The following is a 14,568-nucleotide window of genomic DNA, read 5'->3' on the forward strand; positions in this document are numbered from 1 at the left end:
GCCGTGTGCCTGAGCAGAGATGGCAAAATCAATAACCAGACCATTTCAGCAGGGAATGAAAGCCGCACGGCCATCCCGTAGCGCCCTGCCACTTGCTTTGAGCACAGGCAGGAGGTAAATGCCAACTGATGGATGAGCTCTCAGGCTCTGTGACACCAGAGCACTGCAAGGAAGCAGGATGCTAATTACGTTAACTGTTGGCAAACTGTCAGTTTTCACAAGTAAGGCCTATTAGCATTCACAGCTTCTCAAACAACCCCTGTCAAAGCTCCTAAGGTGTTGCTGCAGGTAACGCTCTCCCAGTCAGCACCCAAAATACCCGTTCTGCCAGCTGGGTAAGCGCACACTGATCTTCAAAACACAGCTCAGGCCAAGCTGGTGCTGCCCTGGCCTGGCCCCTGCACTCCGCATCCCTTCTTGCTCACGCCTGGGTGGCGGAAAGGGCAGTTTTCCCAAATTCTGACTTATCTACCACGACGTTGCATCACTCCCCTCATCCAGCTTCACACCCAGTAAAAGGGAGCCTCTGCTCAGATGGTTGTGCTTGAGCCCATTTGCCATGTTTGTGCCCGACCAAGCTGGAAATCACTGATGTACCACGCAAAAGGACCAGCAGCAGCAGTTTCCCCGTGCAGGATCCCCACCATGACCCCCGCTGCTGTGCGTTAGCCTCACACATTGAGTACAACCCTCTCTGGGGGCCCTCCTGGGAAAAGCATTTTGGAACACTTTCTTCTTTCAAAACAAACTCAAGCCCCGTTAAATCAACTGGTGCAATATGATGTGCTCTCTTCTAAGCTAGCCTTCAGATCAATACCTTGGTGTGTTTCAAAACGCCAGAGACAAGCCCCTTAAGTGCAAATCAAGATGCCAGGAGAGTTGGTCGTGCCTGCAAGCTAGTCTCAAGGGAATAACCACTTCTCCCAAAAGGTGTTCAGGGACTCAATGCTTTGCAATCCAAGCCTCTCCATCCCTTCTCCCAGATGGAGCAGGCACTATTTAAAAATTAAAAAGGAGCCTCTTTTCAGGGATGCCACCACACCTGAGAGGACCAGGAGAAAGCAGCTGTGGCTGCAAATTCCCTGTACGCTAGTACACACGCTCCCCATGTTGTATTGGGGTTATATGCACTTCTTCACATGAAACTGAGTAGCTAATGAGCTTCTGCACATATCTGATATCAGGGTCTAGGAATAAAGCTGCCACAGGGACACATGGTGCTTGGGACAGATTATATTCTCAGGGAGTTCCTCAGGGCAGCACAAGGGAGCCTAGAATAGGGCATCAAGCAAAACAATTTGTTTTTAAATTATTTTATGGGCCTTTTCATTTCAGCGCTGCTACTGATAGTAACCAAGCTAGAAACAGCTGTTTCTCTCCCTGAGAATAGGCCATGGAGGTTTGAAAGCTATAAGATCCGCAAAGGAGTCATAAAGGCTTAAGCAGGGAGGATACACCCATGAATATTAAGTGATGCTCAAGGAGTTTACAACTCCCTTGGCCTTTCTGTTAATGAAGTCTGAGGAGATACAAGAACGAAAGGAAGAGGAGCATCTTGAGAAGATTTCTGTGCTTATTTCCATTGAGCCAGCATATCTACAGCCCTGGAGACACATTCAGTCATCCCCAGAGGACAGAGCCAGCCGCAGCAGAAGCTTCCCTCATCATAGCCTTGCTGCATCTTATCCCCAAGATGCATCCCTTGTTCCCCTGCATGCAAACAGAGCTCAGCTTACGCGGTACAGCAAGCCCTCTGACAGCCAAGGAAAGGCTAAAAGCAGTGATGTCCACACTGGACAGCTGTCCTGTCCAAGTGGGACCAAGACAGAAATGAGAGGACTTCAGGTCGCTCCTGGATTTGCTTGTGGAGAAGAAAATCCTGCCCCGACTCGGCACCCTGCCCTCCCTCCATCCCAGTGACCCACTTGCCTGAGAAATCTCATCTCTTCATCCTTCTTCTCATCCTCACTGATGATCTTTGAGGTGGTGACACTCACCTCTACTCCATCCACCACAAACTTGCGGGTTCGTTTCAGTGTCTTCTTCTGCATCCGGGAATCCTGAGTTTGGCAGGGGAGGAAAGGAAGAGGCCATGAAGCGGCTCCCCAGCTTGCTGCACAGGGTGCTACAGCTGGAAGCCTCAGGGAAATTTTGATGCCCTTGTTAATGAAGAACATAAGCAAGGAAACTGCACCAAGGGGAAAAAAAACAAACCAAACCAAGCCAGCAGCAGATTTGGAGCTGCCATTCAAGCCACAGAGCCTTTGCTACCACGCTGCAGTACAGAGTGACTTCCACCCTGCGGAAACCTGACCTGGAGGAGAGACAACCCACCACCCGAAGACCCTTCCTCCCCGTGTCCAACTAAAGCGAAGCCTGATGGGGACGCTGGAACCGCCCTGAACTGCAGTGCCAAGGAATCCACACAACGTGAAGCTTGCAATGTTTCCTTTTAAAGCTGCTGGGCCATCTGACCCGCAGGTACCCCCTACACGTCTGCAGGTGCGAGGCAGGCAAGGCCCCTGCATCAGGCTGCAATTGCAGATGGAGCCATGGGGAAACAAGCCAGCACTGCCCAAAGGCTCAGTGCTCGTGTCCCTCTGGCCCTCATTACAATACTTTGCTAATCACAGCCAGCTCTGAGCCCCTTACAGTGACCTCCACAAAGCACAGCCCAGGCTCACTTTCATTAGCACAGGTAGGGACAAGTGCCAGGAGCACCATGTCCTCTCCCAGCAGTGCCACAGCAGGTCAGCGTCCCTCCGCAGGGTCAGCAGCCAAGCCTGGCTGAAGGACTGCGTCCAGGGACTCAGTTTCTTCGGGGAGGGGGGGGAAGATATGAACAACTTGAATCATGCAGTCCTACAGGGAAAGCACAGTGGTGGAATGAGCAAAGGCTCCCTGAAGTCTTCTTGCTCTTACTGTTCTTACTATGATGACCATTACAGATATAAAAGATGACAGAAGAGCTTCACATGAGCCTACCCAAAGCAAGCCCCTGGAGAGCTTGCTGCAATGGCAGAGCCAGAGAAACTCCTAAACTCACCTGTAAATTTCTTATCCCTAATCTTTCTAAAAAAAAAAAGACCTGGATACTTTTTGCCAAAACTTCCCCACCCGGACTAAACTATAAGCAACTGGACAAAAAGTCTGGTAATAAAAGACTCACCTTAACTTTGCAGTTTAGCCTGTGATAAAAAGCATGTAATAGTTAGCATTTACAACCAGAAATAGTTTAACTCTTTGCTGCCTCTTCTCTTGCTGCAACCTGTGCATGCAATCCAGCAGCACCAGGAACACAAGCAAGGGCAGAGCAGGGGAGTTTAACCCCATGAAGCTAAGGCTGGGCAAGGAGCCTGGGTGAGGAGGGAGCAGCACAGCCTGGTACCCCCCCCACACACGCTTCCAGCTCATTGTGCAAAGCAGAGGTGTCAGCAGGGCATCTTTCCCAGGGCCCTCCAGCAGCATCGCTCCTGGAAAACAGCTCTTCTTGAATGCCTTGCTCGGAGACATGCCATTTAGTTTTGTTCTGAGCATTGCCTCTAGCTGGGGCAATTCAAACTGTGATCTAACATGACCATCTCTTTGAGACTTACTCCCTGTAAAACCCAAAAAGCTCTTTTCCCCTTCTAGGGGACCAACTGGGGAGAGCAATTACACATGTGGCATTATATTAATCTTTGGCTGGCCTCAGGGAGACCAGGTGTCATGGGAAAGGCAGTGAGGAGGGGTAAATTGCTATGCAAGAGCATCACACTTCCCTCATTAGGGATCCACAGTGATCGTGGGCTCCTGCGGGGGATTCTGGCTCTCATGCTCACAGCAGGAGACAGGAGGGGAGGAAAGTTTTGCCGAGAATGGTTTTCGGGCATGTTTCTGTGCCGGGAAGCTATCACTCATGCAGGCAATCGGATAAAGATCTTGTGCAACACATCACTCTGCCCCCTCAAGACACACACATTTCTTCTTCTGAAGCTCAGCAAACATCATTCCAGTTACTTTGTCTCTGCTTCTAAGCCATGCTGACCTGCCCGGCTCTGGCTCACAAGCATTCCCAGCCTCCAGAAAGCCTTAGCAAAAGCCAAAAAGCCTGGGAGGTCTTCGTGCAAGTCACTGCTGACACAAACCAGGCCAGATGTACGGCAGGTTGGAAAAATTGAGAGAGGCACCAGCCCAAATAAGCTTTCTCCTTGGGCTAGGTGTTCTAGGAAAGAGCAGCAAAGTGATGGGCAATGGATAAAGTTTAGGAAATCACATTTTGGGTTTCATACTTGTCCTTGCTCTGACTGTGTACAACTGCACAAGTCAGGTGAGTGGCACAGTTATTTCACACTTCTCAGGGACCCAAAATAGCTACAAAACATCGGACTTACATTAGATTTCAGTGGCCTGGGACAGCAGAGGACACATGTACCTGCAGCAGCTCCACCAAGAGCTTCTCCTTCACTTGAGGACATGCCACGTGCCCATGGCACAGCTTAACCCAGCTCCGTGTGCTGTGCCACCCTGAGCCTGGCTGGGACAGGCGTCCCATAGTCAGGGAGAACAAACCCAGGCTTTGCCTGGAGATGGGCTTCCTCCCTCCTTGCTGGCCCTGTGTTTATTTGTAGAGCTCCAAGCCTGGACGCTCACGTCGCAAGTGCCACAGCCAGCCTTTCCAGCTATCTCACCAAATAGCACTGGGGTGGCACCTGGGAGGTCTTTAACATCATGCTAAAGCAAGATTCCCAGACCCTCTGTCTTCACCCAGTCTCTGTCCTCTCCTATTTTACCTGCTCCCCACCTTCAGGCACAGGGCACACTAAGGGCAACTCACTTTCTCCTCCTGTAGTCAAAGATCAACCCCATCCAGAGTACAGCATGCTGCTTTCTCAGGAAGGAGTTTAAGGGGCTATGGCCGACGTGTGCATGCACACAGCCTCTCAAGGAAAGGATCTGAATTTCAGGGACTTGGCTAAAAAAGGAAAAAACACCTCAGCACTTTTTAACATGGGTTTGCTGCCCTTCCTTCTCCACACCCTCTGCCCACCACTCTCACCTTCAGGGAGATGGAGCCGCTCTCTCTGTTTAGGGACAGGTCAGCAGACAGGGAGATGGTGAGGTCCATGCTTTCGGAGGCCGAAGTGCTGCCAGAATCCGAATCCCCTTTAGACCGGCTGCCGGGGAACGGTGCCGGGGGATCCAAGCTCCCGTTGGCAAGCTTCTCCTCTGTGAAGTTCTCCAGGTAGCTGCTCTCCGGTCGCTCCCCGATGCTCTTCCGCTCCTCGCTGCCTGGCCCAGGCTGCTTGTCCCCCTCAGCTGAGGTACCCAGCCGTCCAGGCTGAGAGATGATGTCTGGCTTGCCCTGGGTGCCCAAGGTGGCTCTCCCATCCCCTGGGCCAGAGGAGGCAGAGCTGGCAAGGGATTTTGTGGAGTGGTTGCTCTCGAGTTTGTCATTGTCACTGCTTATCCCATCATGTGAGACTTGATTGCTTTGTCCATCGGTGGTCTCCTTGCCAGTCCCCAGAGGCCCATTCGCTGCCTTGGGTGAGGAAGAGTCCGGAGGCTTCTCCCCATCAAAACTCAGCTGACTTGCCTCAGAGGGGTCCCGCTTGTGCTTACCAGGGGGCTGGAAAGACAGCAAAGAGAAGGTGTTGGGTTTTGCAGCACCGCTTTAACATATCTGCAAAAGCTTCAAGTCCCCACGCTTCAGAGCAAAGTCACCCACAGCTAAAGAGTTATTGGGAAGAAATCTTCCCTTTTAGAACATCCGTCCTGGCATACTTCTGTCTGTCTCCAGGTGTGTGGTCCCAAGGGCTGTGGACACTGACTAGAAGGAAACAGCTCCAGGACCTGCAAATTCTTAAGTGGCAGCCTAGGCGTTTGCATATTGAACCTCTTTTCCTGTGGCTAGTCCACCGTGGATTAATCACCGTCCTTTGCCACAGATGAGGGAGGTCAGGGCATCTCTCCCAGCAAAGCTGCCCAGGCAGCCCCATGCTGTCCCCTTCAAAGAGCCCAGCTCAGGGGCAGGTTTGCCCAGCTCTCTCCTAGGGCTGGTGGTGCCTCACTGCTGCACCACATGCTGCTGCCATTGCTTCTGTTCCAGCTTCTCCAGCCTGTACCATGGCCTATTTTTCACCTTTTTTTTTTTTTTTTTTAATTTTAAAAAACTTTTTGCAAGCTCCTCCTGCGAGTGGGCAGCTGGGCCACCCGCCAGCATCATTGTTTCTCCATGCCCTTGGCAGCCACCGAAAAACAGGCCCTCCCTGCCCAAGCAACTGCTTCCCTCTCCACCTGATGGGGCCCAGAATAGCCATGAACCAGCCTTTTGGAGCTGAGAAAAGTTGTTGGGCTCTTTCCCCCACCACAGCCACACTGGCAAACTTGCCAGCACGGGGCCAGGAGCGCTCACCGAGGCAGACTCCGATGAGTCGTCTTCTTCTGCTTCATCCCGACTGTCCTCGATCTCTTCCATCACCTCAGCCTTGGCCTCGGCCACCAGCTCACGCAGGGCCCGGTTGCTGGTCACCTTTCTGACAAAGGGATGCTGAAAAGCCAAGCACAATGCACATGTGTGAGCTGGCTAAAAACCAGACCTTGTGGCTGAGTGAGCACATGGGGATGGCGACGGCGAGGACCACTTCTTGCTTTTAAGCAACTGCAAAGACCTAAGGACGTGGTTCTTGCCAGTGTCACCAGGCTTAACCCCCTCCAAATGAATTTACAGGTACGTGCTGCACGTATGAGAAAGAACAAGAGAGAATGGGATGCCCAGGTTAAGTGCCAGCTCTGCACACAGATGCTCAAAGCATGGCGCTCTGCAAAGCTGCTTTATGACAACATCCCAAATGAGAGCACCAGCTGCATTTAAGCAAGGGGCTCTCGCTGCAGAGGAGACATCCCCACCTTGCCATGGGTAGGCTGAGCGCCAGGGTGCAGGTCTGAGCCCGCAAGGTGCCACTGGCAGCAGGGCAAGAGCTGGTCTGCAGGATCCCTGGGTGCAAACAGCATGGGGGAAGGTTTAATTGAAATCAGGCTCAAATCGCTCAGTGCACGCAGTGGGGTGTCTGTGTTGAGCTTCAGCAAAAGGCTGGGGAGTCCCTCGGGTTTGCAGAGCACATTGCATGCTTCTTTCCGCTGACTCCAGTGCAGGATGGGAAGTGTGCAGCCAGCGTGCCAGCGCTGCAGAGCGAGAGCGTTTAGAGGCAGTGGGGAAAAGTGTCTTCCAGGTTTTTGCTATTATTTTGGAAGGCGACAGGAGGAAAGGAAAGGAGTTGAATTGAAATCTGGGATAACCAGGTATAATCCAAGCTGGCTGCCATGTGGGCACTTTTAGGCAATGGGAGGCATTTCTATTCCAGCTGGTGTCCACAGGGGCTCTGCAGTTTGCTCCAAAGGGAAAAACATTGCTGTTCCTTTTTGGAGCATTTTAGTGGCTGAAAAGTACTATGAACTTTCTAAACAAGGGAAAAATAATGTGAAACCAGTCTAGGGCCCATCAATACTTTTTTTTGTTTCCTTCCTTAAAGAGAATCAGGCTGTACAGACACAGTGGTTCAGACACTCGCAGACCCAGGCAGACACAGATACCAGCCGCACACCCAGCCCAGGGGCTGGTGCTGGTCCCTACCTCCAGCAGCTGGGCAGCACTGGGCCGGGTCTCCGGGTTCTTGTCCAGCGCTGTCTTCAGGAAGTCTCTGAACTCCAGGGACCTTAAAACACAGTCGTTGGCGAGAAGTTCAGAAGAGGGAAAGGCCTCAAATGCCACAGAGGTCTGCAGGTTGTGTCCCAGTTGGCACCTGGCCACAATCACCGTTTCACTCCCAGCATGGGAAACCCTGTGCTCAGTTATTCTGCTTATTTGTAAGAGAATCAGCAACGTGGCCAAGTGAGGGACCAGATTTTGCCTTACCTGTGAGGGCAACAGATGGCAGAACTGAGCGTCAGCCACTGTGCCCCAGGGCCAAGGCAGGGAGATAGGAGAGAACATCAGTTCTCCTCCAAAGGGAGCCCATGGATGGAGCTGCTTGTGGACAATGATGCTCCAGGACCCATCCCCACAGCCGCAGTATGAAAGGACGGCTGTGAAGGACCAGGAATCCCATAGGAGGGCACCCTCAGCCTGCAAAGCGCAGCTCTGAGATCTAGAGTGCATCCCTGATCCAATTCTGGCTTCTGAGCTGCTCCAGAGGAAGCGCTCCCACCCTGCCTGCTGGGTTTTAGCGGCGGGCTCCTGCCTGCTACCTGAACCGCTGTAACAACGCTTCTGACTTCAGTGCTCTCACAGTGATATGCTGCTGGCTATCATGCAACAGGTTTTGTCATGATTGAAAATAATAATAATTAAAAAAAAGTATTAACTGATTGGATTTTTTTAAATGCAGAAAAGGCTTTCCAGACTCTAGGAAAGAAATTGGGGAGCTCTTGGCCATCTCCAGGTTTAGAGGAAAAGTCTGCCTTTTACAAAAAACCAGGATGTTTTGAAAACAGCCATGGGATCACCCTCGCTTCAGCAGGGCTGCGGGCGGGCAGCAGCTCCCCCGTGCTGCCTGCGCACCAGCAGCACGGTCACAGCACAGGCAGCGCTCAGCAGCCTGCCTTCAGCCAGCAGTGCTCTCGGGGCCCCTAGCACACAGCTGGACCTAGAGTACAGCTAGAATCCCACATTAGGTTCTCAAATTAAACAATACTGCTATAAAAGACTATTTCTTCTCTCTTGAAATACTGCATAAGTTGGGAGGTGTGCACTCTGCTGCCCAAAAGCCCTCACCATTTGGAAGGGCAGCTGAGCGTGGGGGGGTCGGACTTGGCAATCTTCAGCAGGACTCTCATGGGATTGAGCTCGTGATGGGGCGGCTCAATCTGGGCCATTTCGATCAGTGTGATTCCGAGGGACCAGATGTCTGCCTTGTAGTCGTACGGAGTGTCCTTCATGGTCTCGCACATCACCACCTCCGGGGCCATCCTGCAAGGGGCAGAGCAAGGAACAGGGATGAGGAGGGATGACACCACTGCCATGCATGCGAGCCTTGCAGCAGCAATTAAATGCTTTAAATAATCCACAACATTGCACAAAAACCAGCCTTTCCTCCCAGCTCTGGGTTTCAGAAGAAGCAGCATCATTTCTAAGGGGTCCAACCCCCTCCCTCTTCCGCAGACCAACCGAGACAGACCAGGCAGCCCGTGGAAACCCCCAGGCCATTGACATCTGGCGCAAATGTTGCTTCAGACAATAAATTAATCCTTGCCGATTCCGTTCCTTCAGCAAGTTGGATGATTTAGAGATTGCGTTTCTGGAGTGAGGAGTCGTTCCCATGTGCTTGGAGCTGCTTCAAAGCCCACTCCAGCCCCCGGGGTGGGGGGAGCAGCAAGCACACACACGCAAGCACATGTGTGTCCCTCGCTCCTCCAAGCCTGGAGCATGGTGGCCCCTCGGCCGACTCAGGGCACCGTGACACCGGGCGATGCTCCCACATGACCAAGGCTGCTCACAGCTCCCTTCAGGCAAGGGAAACCCTTGCACGTGCGGACACTGGCCAAGACTCCTTGTTAAAATCCTCCCACCCACGTTCGGTAAGGCACTATGGTCCAACACATCCCAAAGGCCATCAGCTCCCCATTTCTGAGCAAGCCTGATTTTCAGAAGAGCGAAGCTCCTCATGAACATGGGATTTCTTAGCAAGCAGGTCACTCACCAGTAAGGGGTCCCAATGAAAGAGTCTCGCTTCTGCAAGGTTTTCATGTTTTTGGCAGACACTCCAAAGTCAGCTGCAAAGAGCAGTAACATTAGATGCCGTAGCAAAACTGAACGACCCTTCTGAATTAGCACACTTGGCTGAAACGCAGATTTAAAAGCAAACACATATTGAAGGCAAGAACATGATACAACATGCTCTTTCCTCTAAACTAAGCATCAGAAATTAAATTTGCTTTTGGGTACACAACCACCAGGGACCTTCCCCTCTCATGTACTATAAGATAGGGGCATAACAAGCCACCTCTACTGTAACCCAAACCCTACACATCTAGAGGGAAGTTGAGATCTTTTCCACAAACAAACAAAAGCAGCTCCGTGGCAGATTACTTTCAGGACTGCTATTTCATAGCAAAAAGTCTCATTTTACACGAGAAAAACCAAAGTGCTGTTGCATTCTTTCTCTTCCCTTCAGCCCCATGCACAGCAGCCACTGCACGATGCCTTTCCCTGATTCTGTCCCTTCTATGGAGAGCTGCTGAAGCTAACCCAACCCGAACTGGTAAGACCTGAAGAGCGTACTGAGCTCCTCCAGGTCAGTTTGCTCTCTGAGATGGCCCTGATGACCTCCGGAGGAGCTGTTATCCACGTGCACCCCAGGCTCAGGGTGTCCCTGACCGTGGGTCATCCTTGGCCCAAGTCTGCAGAGCATTTCTTACATCAGAGCAGAGCCCATGGTCACAGGAAGGTTTCCATCTTCCCAGGCTAGCTGGTCTCCATCATCCCAAGACACACCCTGAGATTGCCCCACAGCTGCCGGCACCCTTTGTCAGGGTCCAGAAAAGAGATCTGCACCTTTCTGACCAGACCCTACAGACAAAGCTACCTTCTTAGCCTTCAGCAGGCAGGTGGACACCAATTTAACTCAAACCCCCAGCGAGTTGGCAAAGCAACCCTTTGGCAAAACTCACCCTGTCACCACCAGACCTGCTCTGGAGATAAAACGAATTCTTCCAGCTCCCAGCCCTGCCAACTGGCACCCTGCACAGGATGCTCAGCAAGCCAAAAAGCATAAAAATCGAGTTCAAAAAGGGATTAAACAAATTCATGAAAGGAAAGTCCATCAAGGGCCTGAGCACGGCTGCGGCTCAGGGAGTCTTGGTGCCTGGCTCGGGGCTAAGCAGAGCACACAGTTTGATGGTAGATTTGGCCTCCCACAAAACAACATGAAGTTCTCCCCCACCTTCTCCTGCCTGAGCTCATCAGCCAGCAGACAAGCAGCTGATGTCCCATAGGCAGGGCAGAAGGCAGAGAGCACCCCTCAGTTCCCCGCCACACTCGGGCATAGCCGAACACTACCATCCAGATCCCAGCAGCAAGCGCCTGTCGTTAGCATAGTGTGAAATGGTCCCAAGCAGCACCATCGCCCATGGCCGCTCTCCCAAGGAGCCTGGCCGAGCGAGCGCCCGTTGCGCTCCTGTGCTGGGCAGCTCACCGAGCTTGATGTCCCCATCCTGGGTGAGGAGCACGTTGCCTGCCTTCAGGTCACGGTGGATGATCTTTTTGCTGTGGAGGTAATGGAGAGCTTCCAACATCTGGCGGCAAATCACTCGAATCTGGGGTTCAGTCAGGCCCCGGTCCAGCTCTGCAGGGGGAGAGAGAGCCGTTAAACAGCCGTTAAACAGCCGTTAAACAGGGTTTTCGAGTGATGCTCCACCTGAGCAGCAGAAAGGCACGGGCTACCCAGCAGACGATTTAAAAACCACTGTCCATGTGTCAAAGCAGCGGGAGACCAATGCAAATCCGCTTGTTAAGGTCATTTACTCCCTTAGCCAACACTCACAGCGCAATGCCCGCCTGCTTGGAGCTGCTGGTTTATAGCTCCCTCCCGGGGATGTACGGCTGAGCCGACTGGCCTAGGAATAGCAGACAAGGGGGACCAGGAAGGGGAGCCCGGCACGCCTGTGAGGGGATCTGAGCTGTACCTTCTCTGCTGATTTGGGAAATGGGTCCCTGCAGGCAAGCTAGGTCTCGCCTGCTGCAGGGACGATGCTGCAGAGAGGAGGGAGCTGAACTTGGCTGCAGGCAGCAGCAGGGCCAAACACAGGCGTGAACACTCGGCAGCTCCGTATGCAGCCCGTGCTCTCATCCCCCAGGGAGCTACCCCTGCCGCAGAGATGCGGCATACCCCCCGGGCATCAGGAGGGACACGCCACCTCCCAAAGCAACGAGCAATAAAATACTTACCAGCACTATCCCTACCCACTGCTCTGAGCTGTTTTTTCAGGTAGCACCAGGTACCAGCACACCAGCTCATACCCTGCTGTCTGCCCCTATTTCTGAAGCTTGCGGGGACACACGACCACTGGCGAGACCTCCCTGCTGAGCTCTGCCCAGCCACCTTCACTGTCTGAGACAGCTTTCCAAGGCAATGGCTCTGCAAACCATCAAACCTCCAGATAGTTAGCATCGCCTGAGCTTCCCTCTCTCCCTCTGCAAGCCCCTTGCAGCGCAGATTCCCCCTCCAGCGCAGCAGAGCACACGGAGATCAGACCGAGCCTTAGACAACTCCAACTGCCCAAACTACACGGCCAGGATGAGGCCTGACAGAAGAACCCCAGCAACTGGGACAGATGCTGCTTCAGAGCGAGGATCTTAACCACAGGCTCAGGAATGCTGGGTCAGCCACTCTCTTCCTCCTCCTCTTCCTCACCGAGATCTCCCTTGCCCTGGGGAAAGGTGATGATTTTCACTCTCCCTGGAGCATCACCTGGCAAAAATGAGGTGCAGCAAGCCACAGGTTTTGTACAAAAGATTTCCAAGGTAAATGCCAGTTGCTGGTGGGGATGAGGAGGTGGAACAGGCAGCATCTGGCAGCTCTGAATTTACCAATGCTGGGAGCACTCCTGAGCTCCAACCCCCAACTCCTCCAGCCCCTCATTTGGGGGGATGACGGCACTACAGCCAGGCCACTTGCTCACGATTTTCTAAGCACCCTCTTCCCACTCCAGTTCCCATGTCCTCCAGAGACTGACTGCCATGGACGTGGCTCATGAATGCTCGGGGGGGCTTTAGTGTCCCAAGAGAGAGGGCACCCCTGCTGAGGTTTTCCGGGGTAAGGCATCGTTTCCTCCAGCACATCAGCAAAGGTACTTTTACTTGCAGTGATTTGGACCCGCTTTAAAGAAGATCCTTAATGGAGGCACAAGTTTTAGGGGCTGAATCAAAGATGACAAGTTTGGGTCCATACTTTTGCTGGAAATAAAAAGAAAGCGAGGCCTTTGGCAATATCAGAGCTGAAAGGGAGTAACCCTGTGGAGACACAGCTCTGTCCCAGGAACTCCAGGCAAGCAGATGTAGGAACATCGTGTTCGCCTCATGGAGGGGACATCACCTCCCCTAGGTCTGTACAGTCCTGGTACAGAGGGGCCATGGCACCAGCCAGGGCATTTTAGGGAACACCCACACGCTCCCAGTCCCAGCAGCTCTATGTGGAAGGGAGGAGTTAAAAATGGGAAGATTGCTGGAATTACTGCAAACTGCAGTTTATTCAGAGCTCCTGCTGCTTCATCAGATGACTGATACCATACGGAGAAGTCAGCAAGGAGATCCTGGGAGATTCATCATGACAGGCACCCAGATTAAACATCTCGGCCCTGCTGCCCTTCCCAGGGAGCTGTGGGAACGGGATCCCAAGCACCTGGTGCCTCCAGCAGATAAATATTTAAAGCCGCCTTTCCCCTCCAGCCACTCTCCCTTCACCCCATGCCTTGTGATCTGCTGATCCCAGCAGCATTTAAATCACAAAAGGAAATCAAAGTAGCTCAAGAAGCACCCCAGGGCTGCCACACCTTCTGCTCTGGGTATGAAAATAGGCAAACTCATGGGAGAGAAATGGTAGCTGGGGACGCTAGGGCACCCACATCTGCCATCTGTCCGAAGGTTGCCCCTGAAAGTGTGAAGAAGGCTCTGAGCACGGACAAGAGCCCAGCACTGCACGCTGCACTCACCTAGCATGGTGGCATCCACCGCCCCGCCTGGACAGAACTCAATCATGATCTGGGAAACAAAGAGAGAGGAATTAAAGTCAGGTCCACGTCTCACTGAGCAAAGCCCACCGGGTAGGGAATAGACAAAAGCATTGGGTTTTGCTTCCTCGTATGGCAAAGCTGCCCCTTTGCCCCACACGGGGATGCAGAGGCTTCGGTGCTCCCCAGGACACATCCCCCGGGCATCCCCAGCACGAATGATCATCCAAGCCCCAGGGACAGATCCTGCACACTGCCCGCAGCAGTCGTCTTGGAGGGACTGTCCCCATTGCCGGGCCCGTGGACAGCCCCAGCAGTCATTGCCTGGCCCCGTACCTGGATGCCCACCCCGAGCAGCCAGCTTCAGCTCCGGCTTCCTCTCTGTTTACATCTTTTCCCATTGCATTTTGGAGTGAGGGCTGCTCCAGAGAGCGGCCTTGCCAACAGGATGAGATAGCTGTCATAGCTGGGAGCTGACGTGGCCGGGAGAAATCAGGCAGGATTTTCTTTGGCAAATGAGAGCTGGGGAGGGCTGTCAGGTCTTCAGTTTTGTGTTTTGGTTGGTTTTTTTTTTTACTTTTTTTTTTCCCCTCCCTCATTGCTCAGTAGTTCATTGCTCTCTTGATTTTGAGCAATTTGAGGGGAAAATATGTCAATAAAGAGGCCAAGTACACTTACCAGATTGTTGCTGTTTCTCTCCCAGGGATGTGCGCAGAGTCCTGCCAGTCCCCCACACCTGCCTGCCCGGCCCCCTCTGCCCCCCAGGGTGGGCAGCACCCACTGGGTGAGCCCTTCCCCAGCACCTCGGGGATGCAGGTCCTCTTGCCCCTCACCTGTGCACAAACTCAGCCGGAGCTGTTCCCG

The 14,568-nt window shown here is 52.9% G+C and overlaps 1 protein-coding gene across 3 annotated transcripts in view; it reads right to left on the reverse strand.

Moving 5' to 3' along the window:
• Window positions 1–14,568, reverse strand: part of STK10 (serine/threonine kinase 10) — a 52,375-nt gene that overhangs the window by 7,349 nt on the left and 30,458 nt on the right. The window contains exons 1-9 of one of the 3 annotated variants that reach the window (XM_075509789.1): window positions 14,041–14,180; window positions 13,687–13,735; window positions 11,172–11,321; window positions 9,678–9,750; window positions 8,753–8,947; window positions 7,613–7,694; window positions 6,395–6,529; window positions 5,039–5,608; window positions 1,930–2,060 (exon numbers count right to left, since the gene is read on the reverse strand). In XM_075509789.1, the coding sequence (XP_075365904.1) occupies window positions 1,930–2,060; window positions 5,039–5,608; window positions 6,395–6,529; window positions 7,613–7,694; window positions 8,753–8,947; window positions 9,678–9,750; window positions 11,172–11,321; window positions 13,687–13,732 (1,382 nt within the window). In that variant the 5' untranslated portion in view covers window positions 13,733–13,735; window positions 14,041–14,180. Of the gene's footprint in view, window positions 1–1,929; window positions 2,061–5,038; window positions 5,609–6,394; window positions 6,530–7,612; window positions 7,695–8,752; window positions 8,948–9,677; window positions 9,818–10,647; window positions 11,140–11,171; window positions 11,322–13,686; window positions 13,736–14,040; window positions 14,181–14,568 lie in introns of those variants that run through there. The other 2 variants (XM_075509787.1, XM_075509788.1) reach the window with 2 other exon arrangements.

This window comes from Mycteria americana, chromosome 8, assembly GCF_035582795.1.
Source record: "Mycteria americana isolate JAX WOST 10 ecotype Jacksonville Zoo and Gardens chromosome 8, USCA_MyAme_1.0, whole genome shotgun sequence".
Lineage (NCBI taxonomy): Eukaryota > Metazoa > Chordata > Aves > Ciconiiformes > Ciconiidae > Mycteria > Mycteria americana.